Source organism: Electrophorus electricus, chromosome 11, assembly GCF_041902795.1.
Source record: "Electrophorus electricus isolate QZ-2024a chromosome 11, ASM4190279v1, whole genome shotgun sequence".
In the NCBI taxonomy this organism is placed as follows: Eukaryota; Metazoa; Chordata; class Actinopteri; order Gymnotiformes; family Gymnotidae; genus Electrophorus; species Electrophorus electricus.
This window is the reverse complement of record NC_137507.1, coordinates 13,793,907-13,818,403: the sequence shown is the minus strand read 5'-3', so window position 1 is coordinate 13,818,403 and position 24,497 is coordinate 13,793,907. Positions and strand designations below refer to the sequence as shown.

General features: G+C 41.6%; 1 protein-coding gene across 2 annotated transcripts; it reads left to right on the top strand.

Moving 5' to 3' along the window:
- Nucleotides 1-2,137: 2,137 nt before the first annotated feature.
- On the top strand, nt 2,138-23,505 carry mdfic (MyoD family inhibitor domain containing). 2 transcript variants are annotated; one of them, XM_035528362.2, is made up of 5 exons: nt 2,138-2,364; nt 2,648-2,808; nt 4,656-4,787; nt 15,485-15,760; nt 21,845-23,505. In XM_035528362.2, the coding sequence occupies exons 2-5, from the start codon at nt 2,715-2,717 to the stop codon at nt 22,093-22,095; spliced, it is 753 nt and encodes a 250-aa protein (XP_035384255.1). In that variant the 5' UTR covers nt 2,138-2,364; nt 2,648-2,714; the 3' UTR covers nt 22,096-23,505. The 2 variants fall into 2 exon arrangements, with proteins under 2 accessions (XP_035384255.1, XP_035384256.1); XM_035528363.2 differs by having other exon boundaries at nt 2,630-2,808.
- Nucleotides 23,506-24,497: the final 992 nt, after the last annotated feature.

Genomic DNA, 24,497 nt, shown 5'->3' with positions numbered 1-24,497 from the left:
GACGAAAAAAGTGAACCCGCTGATCAGACCCCACGCTAAAAAACATGTAAAAATAACCCTAACGCCATTAATCATGCGGGTCGCCAGAGTTCGTTCTGCTTGCACGCTCCGATTGGGGTGCGGGGACCTTGCTCCCCGCTTCAAAGCCGGCCTTATTAAGGTCTTCTCATTCAGCGGAGACTTCGGTCAGTTTGCTTTGAAGACTTGATCAGTTACTGATGTGCATTGTGGCTGTGGCATGGTTCAAAGTGACACCTTTATTTCGCCGGCCATTAAAGTCGAGACGAGAAAGGAATCGGTAAGTTCCTCGTTTTTATTCCAATCACAGAGCCGAAGAATAAGCTCATTAGTGCTAATTACAGGTTTCCCATTCCACGCTTTTCTTTTGGTCGTTTGGCGTGAAATTTTAATTCCGTAACAAAAACCAAATGCTAAGAACACGGAGAGTAAGGCGCAGAGCACCGCGAGGGTCCTGCTGCTCCGCTTTGTCAGTTTTGGGTTTAAAGCCGACAACCCCCCCCCCCCCTCCACACACACACACACACACACACACACACACACACACACCACCACCAACAACACGCGCCTGCCTGCTTTGAAGCAATTTGTCCTCCTTTTTAAATAACAGCCATAATTGAGTGCTAAAATTTTGACTCTGATCAGGCTGTAGAAGTTAGAGAAAGTTCTTGAAATTTGGTAACTACATGGTGACCCAAGAGGAAAAAAAATGACTACGATTTGGGTGTATGTAGTGAATGAATAAAACGGGCGTGGGAGGTCACACTGATCTTCTGAATGCCGATGCCGCATCCATATAGGCTAAAGGCCTGTGTCGGTGCTCACTGAAATGGTTAAAACCTACTAAAACATATGTGGCTTTCCTCAGTGGTGCTGGAGTGGCGAGATTTAGGTTTGCTGCATGCACGCACTGTGCGCCCCAGCGTTTGGAGAGATGCCACCACGGAGGATTACCCATGCTCTGGCACTCCTTCAGCAGTCGGGCATGCTGCCAAACAAACTCCAGTCAATAGAGACGTTCCCTGTCTCTTCGGAGATGTGACTGCGGCAGATGCACTTCTGACACGTCGCTGACACGTCGCTGACACGAGGTGACGGCCTGACACGCTGTGGCTTCCACTGCTTATTCATTCTCAGCGGTACACGATTTAACACACGATTTAACACACGATAAATGTTTGTCAGCAGCGTCGCCATGGAATTTAGACAATCTCCCCGCGTAAGCATCACATACTGAAATATTCAAGTGCAGGGTTCATTTAGTCTAAAGAAGCATGTGGCATTAAACCAATTAGGAGAGTGTGATGTTCTATTGCCTGTGTGGTAGTCTGCTGTGTGCACGGCGATGAAGGCGCTTTGTGGTGATTTTAAACAGATAACCGAGGATGTCCAGGGTCAGGTAACATCTCCGCTGATGCTGGCTTTTTAACTTTGGTGCAGGGTCTCAGGGAATATCGGTGTCTAAGTAATTACCATCCAAGGGGCATCGAGGCAGAGAGTTATTACCAATCAGCGCAGTAATAGATTCAACACTTATAAACGGAGAATGGCGCATTGCTGTAAGATGGATTATGTGGGGTTTGTGAGTTCAACATTGACACAGATTCATCGTAAATCATTATGCCAGAGACCTGGAGTGATTTCTGCATTAGGAGCAGAAAATGGAGTTCACTGAGTCAATGAGGAGGGCATATTTCACATCAATCACCCATTTCCATGCTTATGGACTTTATCCTTAGCAAAGCTATCATGAGAAAGTGTGAACGTGATAGCGCTCAAAGCTACTTGTAAAGGCTATGTACGCAGACAGTTAAAAGTCTGAGTATTGAAAAAGTTATGAGCAACACACACACACACACACACACACACACACACACACACACACACAAAACAAATACTGCATTGGGAGGTGTCCATAAAAAGCCGAAACCTTTTTATTTATTTATTTGAAAATAATTTGTTTCCTGAATTCTAAATAATAAAAAAAAAACACCCGTGCAAGACGACTTCTTGTAAACTGATAGAATATCTAAATGAAAACTTCCCTCAGTACATCGGGATGCTGGCTCTCTGCAGCTGGCTGAGCGCGCGGGTGCGAGGGCTTTTCGGAATCCGGATATGATGAAAAATGTTTCAGTTCAACTTTCTTAGCGAACTAGCAAGGCGGTCTGAAACGTTATGACATAGGATTTTTGTTGACTGGGACTACTTTTTGCAAAGGATTTTTTTGCATTTACTTGAACTTTTACATCTTTTATGTGGCGGTAACTCTGAAATTTGGAACGGGACGCGATTTACTTGGGAAAAGTCACACTTGGGTTGTTGGGGAGTTGACATGTTTGAAAGGTATACTGTCAGTGTTTTTCTGCTCGTTTAGGTGTAATCTGAAAATTTACTAAGAAATATTGACTTGTTACCTTGTCCACAGAGGTATTATGTTTGCGTGAAAGTACGTGAGCGAGTTGCATTTTTACGGAGAGAAAGAAACTTTCCACTAACTTAACGACATTTTGCAAGCTGACGTCACTTTTCTTAGCAGCAGAGAAGTGTAACTAACTCACTAACGCACTCATGCTTTTGATACAGTATTATGTTCGCACACTCTCCATAGTTTACGCTCTTCTGACAGGGCCAACGACTGATTCAGGAGCCTTTTTCCCCGGGTGTGTACTGTGTCTTAACAAGAGTTCTGGCTCATGTCCGCGGAGACAGTTTTACCTCCGGAGGGGCCTGCGGGGCCGGAGAAGCAACTCCAGCAGGAGCCCAGTCTGCTTCTGGCTAACTCACAAGGTAAGCGCCACAATGTCTTATTCTGAGAGCTTTTCGTAAGATTTAGGTTACACATCGCTTAAATTTAAATAATCCTTAGAGATGAAGTCTCATCTAACAGCACGTTGACGTTACCCTGCAAAGAGTGGTCTGTTTTCATAGGAATAGGCCTTAACATGTTGCCTGTAAACTTGTACGTGTAGGCCAGTTATGTTCTGTATAAACTGGTATTGATACATAAGTTAGACCAAGTCTATGTAAGTTGTCAATATCCAGCAGACTCCTCACCTGCCGTCTGATATAATCAAATCATATTTGGGTGGTTCTATTAGTGGGGGATAATTTTTTCATTATTTTTCAGTAAGGATTGAGGGAAGCTTTAGTGACTATTAGCAGGAACCACTGCCAATTATAGTTTTTAATTAAGTTTCTAGTTGCTTATGAGATTATCACATACAAACTAAGCCTGGGATTTTTCTTTCTTTCTTTCTTTTTTTTTTTTTTATTTTAAGGCACTGAACCATTAAGCATCCTATTTATACCAGTCATCATTACAGTACTGTCAGAAATAGCAAAGTAGGACAAAGTAAGCAATCACAGGCATGGTCTGGCAAATGGATTTTCACAGGATATTTAGAGCCTCACATTTAAGACTGGATTTCCCTCCTCTGGAGACTGCATGTGCAAAGAATAGACCAATTTATTTCAAATTGTAATCAGTAAATACTGCGATGCATCACAAGTCGACTGCGCTGGAAGTGTGCATCGATTCAGGAAGTCACTGTCTGAGTAAAGGCTTTCCATAAATCAGCTCTGGGCTCTTCTAACGGCATGAATCTAAAACTGCTGTAGCATGTCAGCCTTCTCCCTTTTGCCTCGTGTAATGAGCAATGCTCTGGGACACACAAAACTACAGCAAATGCAGCGGATGTGTCAGGAAGGAAGACGTGTTATGGTGCTGACTCAGAGTTCATTCTCCTCACTGTGGACCCACACAGCTGACTCCAAACCATGGGAGGAAGAGAAACAGTGCTGGTGTTGTTCATAGTATAAGCTAACTCTTGAACGAGAACGTGTTTTTTACCATGCTTCCATTTAATCAGTGCCACTGGAACATTAGGAAAACTTAAATACAGCTACTTCGGTCATAATGAATTACTTCAGCCGGAGCGTTTAATGCGCAGGATTTACTGCAGACAAAGAGGACAAATTAAATACTTTGTCACTTGTTGCGTGATGACTCTAAATAAATGTATGAAAGTTATTTATGAATGTTACAGTGATTTTAAATTGACTTCTTAACAAATCTCTTACATATGGGAAGTTTATCAGGTTACCTTGAAATAAGCTGTTTATACTGTGTTGATCATTTTCAAATGTGCATCAAACCATAGTCTAAGAAGAAGTATACAGGTAGCGTTTATTTTTTCATAATTAAGTTCATGTCATTTGAAATTCTTGAAGCTCAGTGTTTGAAAGACAGCTTGTCCTTTTTGTGTAGGTAGGATTTATCCATATACTTTTTCTAATTTTAGAGAATTTTTATGCTTATAATTTTATGGTTATAAATACTTTGGCAGGTCTTGTATATACAGGGGCAGAGTTGAGAAAATGAACTTCAGAGTTCTGGCTAGTTCCCTTCCTGATCTGCACATGCTGTTGTGCAACCACTCACCAAATGAATTAATTTTATCTGGCAAATAAAAGCTGCCATTTCTCTTCCTGATACTGAGCCAATCTTAGCTTCTATCTTTTGCATGCTTGGCTATCTTGAAGTAAGTGAGAACATTTTAAAAGGGGGTGGGGGGTTGCTGGTGACATTTGTAAGTTTCATTGGGTTTCATCACGTTTTTTTAATGCTTTCAAAGACACATGCCAGAATGATGCTAATGAACCGTCCGACGCCAGAGAGACAACCAGGACTCCTTCCTCTAGAGAAAACTCTGATGTCCAGGGGGATAGGCTGGAAGAGAACCACTGTCAAAATGACCTTGTAAAATGTAAGTGTTGACTACCTTTTGTCCTGGTTTGTTATGGTCCACAGTAGATGCTTTATTCCTTAGCTTTCTCTTAGTTCCCTGATTATACCATTATGGTTGCACAGGATTTCATGATTGATCAAAAGTAGATAAGAATGCTTATCTAATTATTTTTGTGTTTCTGTAACCATAAGTCATGTCATAATATAGATTCAGTGCTGTTAAAAATAGTTTTTGTTTATTTGTTTTGTTTTTGTTTCTTTTGAGCTTGCATTGTTGAAGTGTGGCATTGGTTACCAGCCAACATATACCAGAACTGACAGACTGAAATGGTGAAAAGAAAGTGGTTCCTGATGCCATCACCTTGCTTGTAACAGTCTGTTTATATTCTTATTTTGACAGAAAAGTTGATCTCAAAATGGCAGTTTTTCTAGAATATACATCTTGTGCAAACTTCCCTTAAACTTGTCTCACAAGAGTGCTAGGTCCACTCTGCACCTATAAAGCTACAGCAATCATATACATCATATATGTACATGTAAGTTTGCAATAATGTTTGTATTGTTATATAGAGCCAGGCCCCATAGTCATTGAAACCTACTGTTCTATGGACAATTCTTACTTTATTTTTATTCTATTTGGAGTTAGATTTTTTTTTCTTGACTTAACATTGGTTAATTTGATGGAAGCTTGCAACGAGATTGTAGTTGTGGTGAACCTTGTCAAGCATTGTCAAAATGCATGGGAAGATGAAAGCTTAATTATCAGTCATATACACTAGGTATAAGAAACAGATTCTGTATGATTGTGTCCATGGTGAGAGATACTGTGCCCACAAACTACAAAGCATGCAAATTTTGTGATAAGAACTTGTGAGGAATTATCAGCATGCATATGAAGAGTTGGCAGCTTATTTGACAATGCTTGTGGTTCTGGGAACTGGCACGGTTGTTTTTTTTTTCAAGAAAACAAATTGAAGTGGTTTTAATCTTTACACTCTTTGCTGGTAATTGATTTGAAACTTTCCTACATCTATTTACTTGGGCCCTGCTAGTCTTTCCCTTGGGCTGTAGCTCTATCATACGTCGAGTGTGATTATGCAAATGGTGGATGTGTGCTAAACTCTCATCTCCATCATCTGCCATTTTTTATTCCATATGGCGAACTGACGAGGGCCTTACGAAGCTGAACCGAACTTTCCCGCCTTTCCTTCTACAGTTGGGTTGGCTAATAGTTGACATTTCTCCATGGGCTTCACTTGCCAAAGCCGCAGCCCAAAGAGCTGAATGAGTAAGGATATCCTTTTGTGGTTTGGCCCCGGTCGCCCTGGATCTGGGAATCTCAACTTTAGAACTTGAGCCTCTCACCTGGTAAATCATTATACATTTTAGGCATCTGGGCTGCAATATAAACCAAATGATGGATTGAAATAGATGGATTGAACTATAGTTATTACAGTTGTCTCTAAGCATGTTAACATGAAAAGTTTGCAAAAAATTGCAGTGTTTTACATCAAATGGGTTCAGATAGAAAGGATTTCTTGTTCCCGAGATCCCATTGTACTGGTAGGAAATAATTAGGAAAACAGAGGTTGTGATTGGACTGGCCACTTGTGTTTGGGAAAATTGACACACCCAGTTCCATTGTGTACATTACTGGTTATTACAAGAAACCTGGGTACCTTGCCATAGAGTCTGTCTTCAATATTGTCTGCCAGCTTAAAGAATTCTTTTGTAACTCGGAGGCGATTATAAAAACCTCTCTCTCTGTTTCTCTCTGTCTGTCCCTCCCTGTCTCTCTCTCTCCCTTGGTCTGCCCATCTCTCTCTCTCTCTGTCTCTGTCTGTCATACACACCCACACACTCAGACTTGGCACTGACAATCTCTAACATCACCCTTACATGCAGGTGTGCATGCTGCATTTTTAACTGATCTAAAACTCAGCTGTCCACAGGACACAATTAAATCCATGTGTCACCAGATATACAAAGGTCAGACTTCACTGTTGTTGAAAGAAAATCCCCCACTTTCTTCTAACTGAAATATTAGACTAGTTTTCCTGTGGATAAATTATTTTCCTCAGAGAAGTTTAGGGTGTCTAGAACTGCTAATATCACCTGATTGCTTCCATCCGTGCATATGTTGCTGCACTGTTTGCGTCTGACACAGCCGCTCTTGGTTTCTAAGTTGTTAACTTTCCCAGCTTACTCTCATTTTGTTCATTTTCTAGTGTGTCTTCTAATTATCTAGTTTAGTTCTTGTTCTTTCCACCAAACCAAAGGAACATCATCAGGCCGTGTTTTCTTAAACAAAGGGCTGATCAGCAGGTGTATTCCTGCCTCAGCCAGGTACTGGGTCTGTCTTTCCTGTCAAGCTGGGTTTGGGGCATCTGCTTCTCTCAGTGTTGTGATTGATCCCATTCCGGTGCAGATAACTGATGCATGAGATACTGGGTAAGGTGGTATTCCTTTGGGAATGTTACTGGACTACATTTGAGGCTCTTCATATAATCATAGAAGCCAAATGTCTGTATTGATGATGGGCTCCAACATGTGTGTCAGGTTGTAAAATGTACAAGGGGATGTCAAACAAATTGAGGATGATGGAAAGGGCTTTAGCTCGATCTGACATGGTGCCTGAGGTACAGCTAGTGAGAGAGCTGGGGTGGTAGACACTGCACTGATTGGTGTGGTAAGTTCACCAATCAGATTGTACAATGTGATAATTAGAACTTTCATATCTTGCGACAGGGCAGGAAATCGTGAGGAAATCTCTTGACTGGTCACTTATAGTATTTTCATTTTAATTTCCTGCTGGATGAGATTCTCTCATACTCTCTGAGAGTTGACTGACTTGTTCAGGGCCTAAGATTTCCTCTGTGTAGTCAGCACAACTTTTAAAAAACTTTTTCTGTTGTTGATTTATATATATTAATAAGTGCATTCCTTTGGAAATTGCAACACTGTGTCCTTTTCTTGCTTACATTTTAATATATTTGCTACCTGTCTAACTGTTTTTTTCTGTACTCATACATGCTTGGAGGCATAAACAGACTGTGGTATGTGTAATCCCAAAAAAGCAGTGGCTTTTTCCTCTGAAGACCTCTGTCAATTGTTTAGTTTAACTGTTAAATGATTTAATGTTATTACATTACCATGGCAATTTGTTTTGTTGTTATTGATCAGTCCTGTTAATGAGTAGCTGTGCATTCATAGCTGGAAAAAAGGCAAGTAGCCTTGCAGGCCTTCTGTGTTGAAGCAAAATGCTTGTGAAAAGACTTGGTTGTCTTCATAAAGTCTAGTAACCAGTTATAAGAGAGCCTTCCATCATAGGCATTCTTACTGTCAAGGTGTTGCATTGTGGAATCCTCTGAGATGACATCATTCTTTGACCTGTTAGCCTAGAACACTAAAAGTTCAGTAACTGTGCTAATGGCTCTATTCGGCTATATTTGTGTGATTTCCCTAGTTTTAATGACCATTTATTTTGGTTCAGTACCCTTAGACAAGAGTAGCTCAGGCATGGCGTTTTGGATTACTTATTAAGGTACCAAGGTTGTGTTCTTTAAGAATACTGGGAGTTTGCGGGGTGGGGATGTCTGTGCTCACAAAAACTGCATAGCTGTGCCCATTTAATTCTAAGAGCATGAGTTTATCTGGCTTACTTTGGGGGGAAAAGACACAGGGAAGGCCAACTTCTTCCAGTTAACTTTAGCACCATAGTTTGCAGTGGACGTAGCTAGTCCAAGTTGTCAGTTGGTTTGCAAAATTATTATGACTTATATTATCCCTAAAAGGAAAGGTCCTTTTATTGAATTCTTGTTTACTTTAAGTAAATGACAGAAGGCAGAATCCCTGACCTCTTTGCTCTGCTAACAAATTTCAGCTAACAAAATGTAAGTGTGAATGTCTTATACAAAAAATATAAAAGCAAATTCTTTCCTCTTAGCCCTGTGTATATTGAATGTTTTATTATTAAACAATGACTTTATTCTTGTTACACAAGATGCTAATTTTATCTCTGATCACGTGTCACCAAAGCAAGGGCCCATTAGAACAGGGGGCTAATTTTCAAGTGATTACATCGCAGTGGGTCATGGAATCAAAAACGGTAGAAATATGGTGAAATGCTAGCACTGGGGTTGATTAAAATGGCCATTGTGATTCTACCTCGTGGTAATTATTTCCTCATTGTCTTAGGTGCAGATACAATTTATATGGAACATTTTGAGAATTTAATTAGCATTTTACTAATGCTAAAAATAAGGCTCTTATAAAAATATCCTTGTGTTCAGTCTCGTTTATTATCTCTCACAGTCATCAATGAACTTTTTTTTTTTCCCCTCAAGTTTCCTGATGTTACTACGCTTGACTCGTCTCAGCAGTCACATGACACTGTAATGTCAAAGCATTGTCATTGTCTGTCCTGGCCAGAAGTGGTCCACAGCTGCATTCTGAGAAGCTGCATTCTGCATTCTGAAAGTTATTTGCACGTGAAAATATGACATGGGTCTGAGTCATTTGCACAGAAAACACAATGTGAATCCACACTGTGGTGTTCGGGGTCTACAAAGAGCTGTTCTTCTGTGTGATCCACAACTTTTACAGAGACAGAGAGCCGCCTTAGCAGCATCCAAACCTTTCACAACACGGGGTGATGCCTTTTACTGAGGAAAGGAAGGGAAAAAAAACACTTCAAATGAGAGCAGAGCAAGGGGGATTACTGGCCTTCTAACAGGGTTTTGGCTTCAACATTAAGGTTAAACCCCTTTTCTATTACCGAGATCTCTGGTGATGTGGCCCCCTCTGGCCTTGTGTGTTTGCAGGTTCACTGCCTCCCTGGTAGGTCATTCTGTCAGGCCTCTGATCACTGGGGGGTGACCAGGGAGCCGAGGAGGCTCCGTTCGGCCCCGGCGCAGGCGGTGCGCCCTGCCATGGCGAAAATCGATACAGCCGCCTCATGTTAGAAAGCCACTCACAGCACCTCTGTCCTTTAGCCTGATTCCTGAGCTTAAGGCCTTGATTGGCACCCCAAAGCCAGAGCTCACTGACCCACAGCTGTCACATTAGCGCTGTTAATGTTAGAGATTGACACCGAGCAAATAAAGGAACCATGTCTATAGGTATTGTTTTATGAACTGACCAGGCCCTACTGGTATGGGGAGAAGTGCTTCTTCCCTCCCAGGTCCAATGCGGTCATCCCTCTTTTGTTTCATGGTAACCAGCACAAGACTTGACCCGTGTCTGTTTGCAAGGCCTCCGTCAGCTGCATGGGCTGCACTTTTTCTGTGAGACCGCAACTCCTTCTAAGTTTTTTTTTTTTTTTTTTTTTTTTTGCTTTTAGTGGAATCTGTGAGTCATTCGAGGAGCTGGAACTGAAAATGCGTCCCTCCCCCTTTCGCCTCTCGTGCCCGTGTTGCTGGGTTGTTGTTCTGAGTCGTCTGGGTGGAGCACCCTCGGCACATGCTGCCCTGCTGCAGCCCCAGGCCTGGTTTGAGTCACGTCATAATTGATCTTCTGAGAAAATGTGGTAGCTTTGTAAAAAGCTAAATCTGTACAAGATGTGCATTTTTATAACTGCACTCGTGAAGAAGTTTTGCGTTTACTGCATTCTTCTGTTCCCTCAGGGTGGAAATGGACTGGAAGGAAGGGAGGGTTGATCTTGAACTTGTGAAGAATTAAGGTGAAAGAAAGGAAAATGCCGTTGTTATTCCCATCTTTTGTCTCAGTTTGTTATGGGGGCCTTTTCAGTTAGCTTCGTGATTAAAAAAAGAACCCAGATTCTGACTCTTTAAAGCTGAATGATTTTTCTCAGTGCATCTCCTTCAATGTGAATTCCCGCATTGAATGAGTGAGTAATGATTTCTGAAGCAGTCAGACATGTTTATTATAGTAAATACACTGTTGAAATCAAAGAATGATTGATGATTTCCTCCATTTCCCCTTGAGCAGCAGAATAGTTCTTCCATATGAAGCCTTGCTCTTGTCTTTCCAGTTGCTGTATACACTGTAAAATGTAATTAAGCAGGACAAAGTCTGAGGGGGCGTTTTTTTTTTTTGTTTTTTTTTTCCCCCCACCCCAATTCAGTCAGCAGCCACATTCCCAGATTTGAAATGAGCAAATCCCAAATGCCCGGCTCTCCTTGTCATTGTTTAAGAAGGGGGGAGAGACAGACAGACAGACAGAGAATTAGTGTGAAAAGGGTGACTTGGAATGTCAAACACCTTCTAGAGTGTGAGACCTTTACAGAAGGTTTCATTTGAAGGACCAAATTTAAATGATTGTCACAGAGAATTAAAAGTACACTCTGACACAAAAACAGCTGTGTAATTCTGACTGCCATTTCCTCCAGCAGAAGTGCTAGTAGAATCAAATGTGAAGGGGGTTCTTTCTCAGAAATGAGATAATGTACAAGTCAAAAATGTGGAGGTGCTTGTAATATGACATTTCCATTCTGCTTACTCCAAACAGTAAAGGGAATTAACATGATTAAAAGACCCAGAAAAAATGTTTAATACTGATATTAGTGATCCAAGAATCATTTGTGCAAACCTGTACAATACACTGAAACCTCTTGGTATACAAAGCTCTTTTATGTGACCGTTAGGAGCGATTTTTGTAATTTGTTTTTGACGGAGTCGAGGCAGAAATGGATACTCTGTGTGCCAGTCCCGAGGACACTATTTGGGGACTTTTTTTTTTTTGCTCTCCTCTAAAATCCACTGCTCAATAAAGGAAGTCCTTGCCAAGTTGCAAGGTCAGCCCATAAATGAGTTTTGATGTGCCGAAGGAAATTTTCAATCAGAAACTTTTTGTAATAATACTCATTCTACATTTTCTGCAACATAATTCTCGTAGTGTTGTTGCTATAAATATAGACATGAGAGATCCCCTTGGATTGAAAGGCGCGAGCATGCCATAGGTGTTTGTTTGGAGGAGAAACATCACCCCGGGCTGTTTCTGTAGGAGACGGGTGCTCGCCTGCTGGGTCAGCGCACATTTACAAATTAGCATTTCAATCAGACTGGCAGGCCCACAGGAGCATTAATGAAGTATTTCTATTATATTTATATTATAGTAACATTATGAAAAAGAGATCACCTAAGGAGGACACCCTATATGGTATGTTTGTTATTTGACAATATAACTTTCTAACACTTTTCCATGAAGGGTGGGTTGTTTTTTACTGAGTGTATGCAAAGACAGTGAAGAACTGAAGCTGTTCTCAGACTGATTATTTGCATGATGTGTTGATGCAATACTTTGAAGCCTGTTTCTTTTAGAGTTTCAGTTAGGAAGAGATTTCAGTTGTATGGAAAGGTCTGCAACTCTTTTGGTTCCATGTTTGACTGGAGTTTCATGTAGCCTGCTTAACGCTGTCACTTCTTTCTGCCCCCTGATGTTTATTTTTCCGTAACGGATACACTGTTATTGGTTTAAATATCCAGACCTTAAGGTATGATAAAATAAGTGTTATTTAGCTGCAGGATTTGAGGACAAGTGAAATACGGCGGGATTATTGTGCACTCTGTTGGATGGGCATTTTACTGGCCTTCGCAAACGAATCCATGCGTAGGATGTGATGCTACATGAGAGCCAAAATCGTGGGATCTACCTTTTCCCCCTCTTTTTCTAATATGGTTCTCTTTTTACCGTTGGACTTTCCACTGAGAATAGTGCAAATGAGAGCATGTGCGTGCCCCTCTCACCCCGCGCCTCCACGCTCCCACCTGACCGATTTCCTCCCAGCCTTGTTTATGCTGCTCCTCGCCATTCACGTTCATACATATTCGTTCTTGGGAGGTCTGTGACGCTCTCCCCCATGTGTCTTTGGGGTACAATTTTGAATTCTTCCAGCAGAGCTATTTTCTGTGACACAAAAGCGAGGGTGTTTATCCACAGTTTTACATAGGGAGCGGTGGAGCCACACAGCCGGCTCTCTCCAGGCGCCCTTCGCACAGGCCCCGTGTGGGGGAGCCGCCGAACACACAGTGACAAATGGCAATTATATTTGTGTGTTCTTCATGAATCCATCAAACACTGGCCTTTTAAAAATGCTCCCAGGATATTTCATCCTGTCAGATACAGGGGACCAAATTGGGATGCTGCTTAGACAGTCAAGAAGCACTCACCCCCCGGTTTGCCTGTGATGTGTTTGACAGAGTGTGCAGAGGAATACCATGTATTATTCAACTACAAATGTACACTCTCAACAGTTGTTGATATGTTGGAAACCGAGCAGTTAGAAGTCCAATTTGAGCTGGCTTTCCCTGACCCTCTGCTCTGCACCAGAACGTGGTGTTGTAATGCAACATGTCAGCTTGTGTACAAGCACTTTTTGGGGTGCTCTGTGTTTTTCTGGTCAGTTGCAGCTGTTTAATTTTAAATACCTATTACTTTAAAGCTTAAGGTATTATTCACAATTCAGGTGGCATTGTACTTGGTGCATTGCTTCTGGGTGTCATATTACTACCCAAGACAGCATTGATTTGCAACAGAGACCAGTTCCTGTCTTTGTTCCTTGGAGTTCTTTGACACTTATTCTGACTACCTCTTTAGCCACAACATCTGTGCGTGTGCGTGCGTGTGTGTGTGCATACTTGTGTGTAACCTGCTCTGACCTGAGTCAGTTCACAGGCTTACACTTTTGAGGCCTCCTAGTGAATCGGAAACCTAAACTGCCACTTAGACACTCTGCTGATTTATATAGTGGTTTCCTAATAACTATTTTTAGTTTGTAAATTGAAAGCATGTCTTTTCTTAAAAGCAGAAGCAAACTTATTGCTTGGCAGTGTCAGCCGGGCCGTATCTGGACCGGTGTGTGGCCTCGTTGAGGCGGGGATGGACAGCTCGGAGAGGAAGTTCAGAGACGTTGTCGCGCATGTCTGTCTGTAAAGTCCTTATCTGGAAGTGGTGCAGTCAAAACAACTGCCAAGCGCTGGCGCCACGACCAGTGACTGCGAGCAATAACGATGTCACTACACTGCACTTTCTAAAATGTACAGTAGGCATGTTTTGGATACTGTCTGGTAGTAAACATGTCACGTTTCTGTTTGAGCTCCAATTGATGTAGACTTCAGCTTATCTGTGTGTGTGCATGGCAGGCCTTGAGAGTTACTAGAGCAATATGAAGTTTCATTTATCAAAGCCTTAATCAGACCTGACTACATTACAGGAAATGCACAAAGTTAGAACTGATTCTTTTCTGGTTCCCTCGACACTTTGAAGTTAATTTGAAACACGAATAACTAAACTTGCATAGAATATTAGGCAGGAGCTCATTGACCGTCTTCTCTGCTGGACATCTGTGGCTTGTGGAACCTTCCAGAAACCTGGCCCCAGTTGTCCGTATTTGTTTGCGAGTGCATGCATGTAGATTGGTTGCAGGAGGACGCGCCAGACACTGGCTTTGTTTAATTGCGCTGCTCCATTTACATTCCTGTCTTTCAGCTCCCTCCGTGATGCACTGTTAAAAAGCAATGGCCTGCATATTTTCCCCTCTTGTTAACAATAATTGCACATGTTGGTGTTCCGTCGAAATATCAAGAACTGAGGGGGGAAGGACAAATCAGAGTTGGCCATACATATCCATTCTGAGAAGTTCAGAGATTTGGCACATAAACCCGCCGCTGCGGGCTGTCACAGAAGTTGGCTTGTGATTACCATCGCATGGGCTGCTACCTTACATGAGTCCACAAAATGCTGTAAGAGAAAGGCAGGGGGGGGGGGGGGGGCATCGGAAACCTGAAAATGTACAGAATTGTTAAAAAAAGAAAGAAAGAAAGAGATGAATAATTCAAAGGAGCTCAATAAGTGAGTGTGCTGTGGCTCCTTCTCTGATGCAGATGGAGAGGGAGGCAGAGCTCCCAGTAGAGCAGGAGGCTGAGGAGCTCTTACTGCTGGAAATGCCACCGCTCCCGGTCCAGCACCTCCTCGCTCCTGTCACACGTGTGAAGACTGTAAGTGCTGGAGCAGAGAGGCAGCGCGATGTGTGTGATGAGACGAGATCGGGGGGGTGGGGGGGTGTCCTCTGAGCCTTTACCTGCCTGAGCCAGTCTTCTGGACGGACTGACCTCTGATAATGGATCACAGCAAATGCCTCGGCTCCCTTCGCTCTGTGCTGAAAGGTGGCCTGTGGCTTTTGTCTTTAGTATCTGGATATTTGCTGTGCAACTTAACCTTTGCATCTTAACTTTGGCTGTTCCTCCAGCCTCATGTGTGTTGCGTCAAGTCATTTGCCTAGTTCACGATGTTTTCTTTATCCAGAGGGTGTCAAAAGAGGCCTACGATAACACTGTACAAAATATCAGACTCTGTAGTGCATCTTGTTCAAGCTGCTAATGACAATAAATTGCAATAGTTCAGCTGTGGTCTCTCAGAGGAGATCTGCTGGATACAAGGATCATTGCCTTCATGGCAGGGTGTGTAGCATTGTGTTGTCTTAAAAAAAAATTGCAAGAAAGTAAAATGGTATTTGGATATTCAAAAGCTATTTTGACATTAAATTCCAGAGTGGTAAGTCCTTAGACTTACAGTTACATCTCTCCTACTTACAATATAGATAGTTTCGGAATAACCTCTGCCATCTGTCCCAGAGTTTTAAGTAATAATACAATGCTTCCATTATTCTATAACTCGGACAAGATTATAAATACCTCTCTCTGTTTCTCTCTCTCCCTCTCTCCCTTTGTCTACCCCCCCCCCCCCCCCCCCCCCAGCTCAACCTCAGCCACTTCCTCACCCAGCAGCCTGCCTGCAGCAGCCTGGTGAGGGAGAGGCTGCCCGGCTGCAGGTTGGCCTCCACACAGGGCTCAGTAATGGCCACGGGGCTGCGCAGCCTGCTGCTGCCTCGTCCTCCGAGCACAGGAAACACCCGTCCCCTGTCTCTCAGCGCATGCAGAGGAAACTGCGCTCCAGCCTGTCTGTGAACAGTGACAGCAGCAGGAGGAGCAAAGGCAGTTCCACAGGCTCCCACAAACCCTCCTCTCCAGAGGGTAATAATAACTATCACCCCCCTCCAAACACGCACACACACTTACATTCACATGCTTACTTGACCCTTTTGAGCTCTTGTTTCTGCATGAACTAACTTTCTCCAAGCTATTTTTTTAAACACTGACTCATCACATTTCAGTTCTCAAAACATAATGCCTGACTTTTTTTTTCTGGTTGTGTGCTGTTGTCCATGAGCATAAACGTGCATGAGGTCTTTGATTATCCCAAAAGCAGCTAGCACCTTGTCAGCTCTGATGATAAAGTGAACACGGTAATGAGGGAGCTCACCACTGCATTAGCAATGGTCACCAAGGTGTGACCTTTTAACAAGGTAGGTCTGTGTGTGTGTGTGTGGGGGGGGGGGGGGGGTGTTTGGGGGGAGGTCTGTGATGTGTCAGCCCCACCTCTGCATGGGCCCTCACTCTCCTATCTCCCAGCGTCTCCTCATTAAGAGCTACTCTCTGGTTCCCCACCCCACATCTCTTTCCTGTTCCAGCCCATTCTCCACAGTTCATAAGCACCTCCCTGTCTGCCTGGCCTCTCTTTTGCCTTTAGACCTGTGTTTCCTATATTAATAACACATGTGGGGGATCGGGGTTTTCATTTCCATTTTTCAGCAGAACAGAGTTACAGATTTAATCTGGCACATCATTTGTTTAACCTGATAGTAAAGTTATTGACTACAAAATTAGACAGGTGTGAGTCAGTGGTTCCTTGCCACAGGCTCATCGCTATTACAGTTAGGTGATGTTGGCAGAATGAACTATGCCTGCGTTTTTTTCCCTTGGATCTGACAGTAACGTCTTTTTGCCAGTCCATATAGCAGGCCAGCCTAGGAGATGCATTTTCTCTCACGTTGACCGACTGATTGAACGCCTTTGTTGAAGTGTGTTGGAGTTGTAGCACATCTGTGCCGTAACTGTCTAGCTAGGTATGTTGCTAAGGTAACGGTAGACAGTGGCTAGCAGTGAAGACCACAGTGCATACCATGTTGCTGGTGAAGAGGGATCATGGTTTTCCCATTAATTACAGAATTAGGTCAGTAGTTCTACAGATGGATTACATCCAAGAATTATTATTTTCTCTAACATTATTTAATGGCTTTGTTGGAGACAGTTTAATTCTAACTCGCAGAGTAGTAATGTGGGACATACTCCAATTATTAGTAATCTAGCATGTTCCACTTTGCCCAGTGTGTGGGGGGGGGGAGAAACTATTTTGGCTGCTCAGGACTTGTAATTGTGAGCTTGTAATTGTTAACAAGCCAACAGGGCTGTTTATTAGCTAGCCAGGTAGCTAGAGAGTTTAACTCATGTTTTATCAACTATTTCTCAGACTCTACAGGGAAGCACTTCAGGTAAAAAAAAAAAAAAAAGAAAGAAAAAAAAAAAGGTAGATATATATTTTTCCTTTTCAAGGGTTGTTGGTGTTAGAGAATCACAGTTAGTGGTGAATTAGATTAGACAGTTACCTGACCATTGACTTGCACATGGACTGCAGTGAAGACCCTCTGGCTAAATAATCCACTATCTAGCATGTTTGTAACTTTGTCATAAATGATTAGCATATAGTAAAACATGATATGGCTGACCATAACCAAGCAAAACTGGAATTAAAGTTAGCTGCTGCCTATGACTGTGCTGGTCAGATTTTTATATATATATATATATATATATATATATATATATATATATATATATATATATATATATATATATATATATATATATATACTTTTTTTTTTTCTTTTGCTCGGTGTATGTGTTTCTTCACATTCACTCCTTGTTTCAGGCTTTAACAACTATGTGATAAGTACTTAAAAACATGTTATCAAAAATACAGGATTGTGTACTTTTTGTACCACCTGCCTGCAACCCCCACCAAAACTCTGGATTGAAAGTCATTGCCTTAAAAAACACAAATCAAAAAAGCACTTAATAATTAAAAGCTGGTGGTTTTCTCTTACTGATATGCAAGTCCTGACATAATTTAACAACAATGACTTTTTTTGTAGAAAGGATGTTCAAAGAAACTTTTGTAATAGTTGTGTTAATTTTCACCATCGGCTTGTGTTAATTAATACATGATAATTTGAAACTGATATTTTTAGACTAGGTTATTGTAACATGACAATTTCAAAATCGTAACATCCCTTCTCACAGATAACATTTGTTATTGTTCTTGTTGGATGTGGCTATAAATAACAACTGCAGAGTAGAAAGTGGACTAATATTTGGTGCTCTAGGCAGCAGATTAGTTGGCAGGATAGCAGGGCTCAAGGGACTGAGGAATTTTTCCTCAGCAGTAGGACACAGAAGACACTCTGCCTCCTCCTGAGGTTTTCAAGCATTTCAGATGTCATACTGTATACAGTTCTGTGGAAAATTTATGAAGTGTATGGTGGGCTTGTTAAATGAGGCCAGTCTAGTTGTCTTCTTTAATGGTGTTATATTTTAATCTTCTTAATTACAGCAAGTCTTCCTCATTACAGTATTTGTGTCTGTTATTTGTACAAATGTAAGCTAAATCAATACATTCACTAAAGTATTTATTTCCCTCTGGAAAACAACGAGCTGTTGTGTTTTAACGTTTACACGGATTACCATAATCTGTTTGCCTGTGAAATTAGCTTCTAAACACCCCGGAAAGCAGAAGAATAAAGCCGTCCAAGCGCTCCACTTGGGGGATTCTGCTTTTTGTATTCTTGACTCACATCTGGCACTAATACTGAACTGTGATAACAGCAGACCTGCTGGAGCGTGTTCTGATGGAGAGATCTTTTGTTTTGTGGCTTAGGACCTTCAGCAATGGTGTGTTTGGGTTGTGAGCATGTGCTTGTTCCACTTCCTCTGACACATTCAATTAAAACAGCAGTCCACTTCAAAATAATGGGAATGCTTGGCACTGTTTAAACTCTGTTTATTGTTTCATTGTCTTATTAGCCCCTGAATGCAAGCAAATCTCAAAATCCCAAATCTTTTCCCAGCTTTTAGTTTCACAATCCATCACAGGTTAATGATTATCACTATACCGTGATCACTACACTATACAATGGCCAAACATCCAAACGAATACTGATAAATCATAAATGTTTGTGTGCTTAAATGAGTTTGTACATGCAGATTCACATTCAGTTCATGACGAAAATTTTGAAGATATTTGAATCCGTCTCATACATCGCATGCCTTTTCAGACAATGTTGATTAAAAATAAAATAAAAATAAAGTGCCAGTGTTTTGTCATACCGCATTATATTTAAGTAACAACTAATCAATGGCATTGATGATGTCAATAATAAAAAAACTTCATTGACTATTTTGGATTCTGCATGGCTGTGTTTAAAAGAAGAGCCTCTACCTGTGGACAGTGGTGCTCGACACTTGTTTTCTGAAGTACAGGAGCAGTTTACATTAAAGTCTTCAGGAAGGCATCGCGTAGGAGCCTGACAGTGAGTGGACCCTTTGCAACAAATGGCACTGGGATCTGTACTATTGCAGAACAGTCTAACTTTAGACCTCTATAGTGTTCTTATTTATATGGATTATGTATATAAATGTATGTAAAATATAGTTTATATGCTTTTCATTGCTTGATCAGTTGAAGCAATAACTTAGTCATAAATCAATTATCAAAATAGTAGTTAGAGCCCCAATTGACTTTTATCTACATCGTGCTGCTCTGGTTTATCGACTACACGTTGAGCCGACCTCCCCCGTGCATCTCTCTCTCCCTCTCTCTGGCTTTCAGAGGCAGCAGTCAGTCTTTTATTTGAGTGGGTTTTTTTTCTGCCCAGCTCACTGGTCTTGCTTTATGTCCCTCTTTTTGATGTTGGCCTTTGGGCAGCTCCAGATGTCTCCTACCATTTCCTGCAAGGAGGCGCTCAGCCTGCTGGCCTCTCCCACACTGGGCGTCCGCGGCCACGGCTGCCATTAAGTATGGACACTCTCTTAAAGGCGATGTCAGCTCTGCAGTGGAGATGAGCCTGGCTGACTGTTGCATCCCTTACTCAGCTTCTCATTCCTGAAGATTTATAATAATCGCTGCTCATAAATTATACATCCAAGAGAATGCATAAAACACTCTATAACACAAATCACTATGAGAGTTTAAAAAAAAATACACCTCAGGAAAAAAAAACTGAAGCTTTCACACCCATGTGGGTGAACACATGAGCACAAGGATGGCGAGTTACAAGCCCAAGAAGGGACTGATTGCACAAGCAAGCACACAAGAGCACACAACAACTTGTGAGAAGTATTACTCATCTTGGCGAGGCGAGCAGCTTCTGCAGCACTCGGGCGTCACTCGAGTCTAATCGTGTGCAGTCCGCTAGCTCCGCCTTCTTCTCCATTGGATTTTATTGGCCCAAAGTTAAGGTGCTGGAGGTAGATATCTCAGCAGCTCTAGTGTGACCTTGGGACAAAGGTGTTTCCTGTTTTCAGGAGGGATACTCTTGCCCACTTTCATAAGTTCTTCAGGACAAATGTGAATTTGCTTAAGGGAACACAGTGAACACATCCGATTGTACCCAGCTAGCTTTCAAAGTGCTAATTATTTTAAATGAGTGGATTATAGACTAAAGCTATATCCTCCTGCCTACTACAGTGCCAGAACATAATGTCAGATGTGAAGTTCACTGTGTTTAGCAGTGTTTCTCATAAAATTGATGATACAGTTTGGCTTTTTGTGGACATGCATTTTTAATACATTTAGAGTTTAAACAGTGTCCAGATTGAGTTGCTGCACTGTTGGTCAGCTCCACCACCTAAAAAAACCCCACTTTGTTTAAACAAATCTTAAAGCTCAGCTTTTCTCTCCGTCCTCTCACTGCAGAGCCCGAGTGCCCTCCTTGATGGTGCACTGTGAACTGATGAAAGCCATGCAAATGTGTGCTTTGGAATGATACTAATACAGATCAAGCCCCTTCCTCCAAAATATGGATCTGGTACTTTGGGCTCAAGGTTGATTGCAGCTGTAACGAGTCAGCAGTGTACCAGCTGAAATGATGCTCTGTTGGTCCTGTAGATGCTAGTTCAAGACTAATTTGTGTGATATGCCTCTGATCTAATTCATTATTTTTTTAAATATCTTTTTAGGAAAAATAACCTTGATTTCTTTTTTTAATCTTCACAACTCATTCTGGCATGCTTGTGGCATCTAGTTTTTTTTATCTGCTGTGAGGGGAAAACACCCATGGGCAATTATTATAGAATTAACAAACTTACCGAAGTTGTGCTGCTATTCCTGAGGGGAAGTGTATCGGTAGTTTATTTCAAGGTGACGTTAGTGCCAGCTTGCATTCGAGTGCGACCATTTAGGTAAATGCAGATAATGTATTACATTAGCCAGCAAAGGAACAGAATGGCTGAAAATGCCATGACATTTTCTTTAAGAGAAAACAAAACCCATCCGAAAGCAAATATTGCAGAAGAGACGAGTGTCCACGCCATCTTGAACAACTGTAATCTGGAGTCGTGTGCATCAGCCCTATAAGAGGTCGCGGAAGAGGTGAAATGTTAATCAGGGATGAGGGAAATGGCAGCATTAGTGCAGCAATTTGCCCATGAAAATCTTGGACACTGCTAATCAGCTTTTCGTGATCAGGCCTCTTCTTGTGCATGATGATAACCCCATTATTCACAGAGCTACTAATCAGGCCCAAAGTGGGATTCGTTCCTGGGAATCTCCCTGCTTCCTCCTATCTCCCACCTCCCCACTCTCGCACACGCCCGCCCAGACGCTTATGTTGTGGTTCTTAAGTCTCCTAATACGGCCTGCAATGATAAATCAAAATAAATGGATATGCTTATTTCTCATGGTTTTCTGTAGCGGGATATAACTGTGCTCATTTGATGACTGATTGCTGGCTGAGCCATGCTCAAGCCTCTCCATCACTTCCAAATTGTTTGTGAGGTGGGTTTTTAATCCTTCGCCTCATTTGCCAATTGAAACTGGAGGCCCTCTTTGTCCGTTCAGCCCGTGTGTGTGTGTGTGTGTGTGTGTGTGTGTGTGTGTGTGTGTGTGTGTGTGTCTGTGTCTGTGTCTGTCTGTCTGTGTTTCCATGCCCGCTGCTATGGGGACAGACTGCTGCGTGCACTGCATCCTGGCCTGCCTGTTCTGCGAGTTCCTGGCACTGTGTAACATGGTGGTGTCGCAAGCTTCATGCGGCGCCTGCACCTCGGAGGCCTGCTGCTGCTGTTGCTGTGCCGATGACTTGGGCGATGACTGCAACTGCCCCTGCGACATGGACTGTGGCATCATGGATGCCTGCTGCGAGTCGTCCGACTGCCTGGAGATCTGTATGGAGTGCTGCGGAATCTGCTTCCCCACATAAGCACCCCCCCCCCCCGCCCCCGTTCGCCTGTAGCTAGAACAGATGTAGAGGGAGGGAGTTTGTGTGTGTGTGTGTTTGAGTGAATGAGTGACAGAGGAAACACATGCTCTAGTGTAAAATGCATGTCTTTTGCCTGCCTTGGGCAGATGCTTTAAAAGCTTAAGAGGACAAACTACATACATGAAAAGACAAATATAAAACATGTATTGTAATGATTGTCACTTATGCTATTAACTTTGTCCGTAAACTTCCAGTTTTTAGGTATTATTGTTTCTGTAGGTTCTGTCCTAGTGCAGAGGTCCGTTATGTTTTATTTCTTGCTTAGTGTAATTTTGCTTAGTGTAATAGTCTGATTTGCATCTTGCAGATGTTATAAGTATACAATGACACTTCAAATTACTGTGTCTGCTCTGAACAACACTGTAATTTCGATAGACACATGACTCTTTCACACTGTCAGAGATCAAGGCTTTGTGGGTGTTATATGGGAGTCTTATTTTGGACTTAAAAAGATTTGTTTTTGAAGTGATGGCCTGTTTTTAAGGCCTTTTTAAAGCACTGTCTACTGTAGCTTGCTTTGTATCAGGTCCATAAAGTTAGAGGATAAGTTAACCATAATTTGAAGAGAATGACGGAAAGTTGCAGCAACCAATTGAAAAAGGTAAAAAAAAATTCTCAGAATAGTAGTTAGGTGCAGAAACACTTTTGGTTTTGTAACAAGGCCTACTCCCATTAACCTCATCTATTCATCTCTTTGTCACAGTTTTTGAGGTTGCACTAAGATTGATATCGGTTGATGGAAGATTTGGATGATCAGCAATTGCCTAAAACTTCAGAAACAGCTAATAATCTGCATCCATTATTTAATGTCAAAAATAAAGATCCATGATGATTTAGCCATGGGTTCTACAATAAGTAATCTAGGAATGTGAATAAATGTCATAAAATAATCATATAATCTTGCATATTAAGTATAGTAAAAATTACAGGAACTTAACCATCAGTGTCTGTCTGTAGCAGTTGGTAATTTTAAGTATTAGAAATCAGTATTAGCCAGCCATTTTCAAAGTTGTTTTTTTTTTTTTTCTCCATTAGCTAGCTCTTAGATTTAGTTTTCTTAGACACTGTGTGTGTGCTTGTGTGTGTGTTTGTTTAAACTATATGTGTCCTTTTTAAATGTCTGCTGATATAACACCAAAGCACGTTCTCCTCTTTCCTAAAGTGCATATACTGGACATATTATTCAAAACGGTCTACCTTACCATTTGGGGTCAGTTGTACATATAGGCCTCAGTCTGGAACGCTGACATTCATTTTTGTTTTTTGTTTTTTCTTTTATAGTATGTTATAATCATACTGATGGTACGGCTTTTGTCTTTGTGAAACCATCCAATTCATCTCTGTAATACTGTTCAAGGCATGCTTGCTAAACTGCACTCCTCACAAGAGGATATGATTAGAAATGGAATATGGCAATACTGGCTGCTGGAAGCAGCTTTTTTGACCTCAAGCCTCTCAGAGCACGATTATAACTCATCTGTCATGTGTCAGTTCTGAGCTACTGCATGGTGACTGTATTTGCCTGATATTACATGCCAGTTTGGACAGTTGGTTGGTATCCTCTCCAAGCTCCTTGTAATGAAATGTGTATTGTAGAGACTGCAGATGAGTTTATGGTAATCCTAAATTTTACCTGTAATTTTCGTAGTATTATTGAGCACTTGAAACAATATGGCACCTTTGCAGCAGAGAACATCTGCTAGCACTTTACAACAAGCCAAAACAAACAAAACATGTAAAAATAGTTCTGATTAACAAAAAAACATTTGTTTACTTAAAGTACCCTACATGTGCCATAAAACTGAAATTACAAAAATGTGAATACTACTTTATCTGGCTTTTGCATGTCTGTCTATTGGCTTGTTGTATGCAGTGCACAACTTGGACCAAAGTTTCCAATATCCTTGCAGTGTTGATACTTTTCTTCTTTGAAGATTGTAAGCATTCTAAGTGATCTAAGGGTAAGTTTTGTGCCATGAAGTTTGAAAATTGCCCTTTTCTCTTTTGACTGGACTTTTTAATATCTCAGAATATACTGATTATTACTTACTTTGACCATCAACACTACAATGTGTTTTGTTGTTTTTGTATTTTATTTTTTTTTTACAATTAAAATAAATCAGTATATGTGAAACCAAACCAAACCTCTGTATTGTACCTAGTAATTGTGAAATATGCAAATGAAGTATGCTGCGTTGACCTCTACTGGTGGTGGGAGCCCAGAGCCACCCTGCTGCCTGGTGGCCATCTTTGACCTTTGCCAAACGTTTTCCCGTTAACCTCTTAATTAGCCCCAACACTGCCCCGTCTGTGATGTGTCTTGCCAGAGCACGCTCTCCTCT

What these genes read in the sequence shown, in the direction of transcription:
- mdfic (XM_035528362.2), top strand. Translation starts at nt 2,715, where the DNA reads ATGTCCGCGGAGACAGTTTTACCTCCGGAGGGGCCTGCGGGGCCGGAG. An exon ending in GCTTCTGGCTAACTCACAAG is followed by an intron (nt 2,809 to 4,655) that starts GTAAGCGCCACA and finishes ATGCTTTCAAAG; the next exon opens with ACACATGCCAGAATGATGCT. An exon ending in TCAAAATGACCTTGTAAAAT is followed by an intron (nt 4,788 to 15,484) that starts GTAAGTGTTGAC and finishes CCCCCCCCCCAG; the next exon opens with CTCAACCTCAGCCACTTCCT.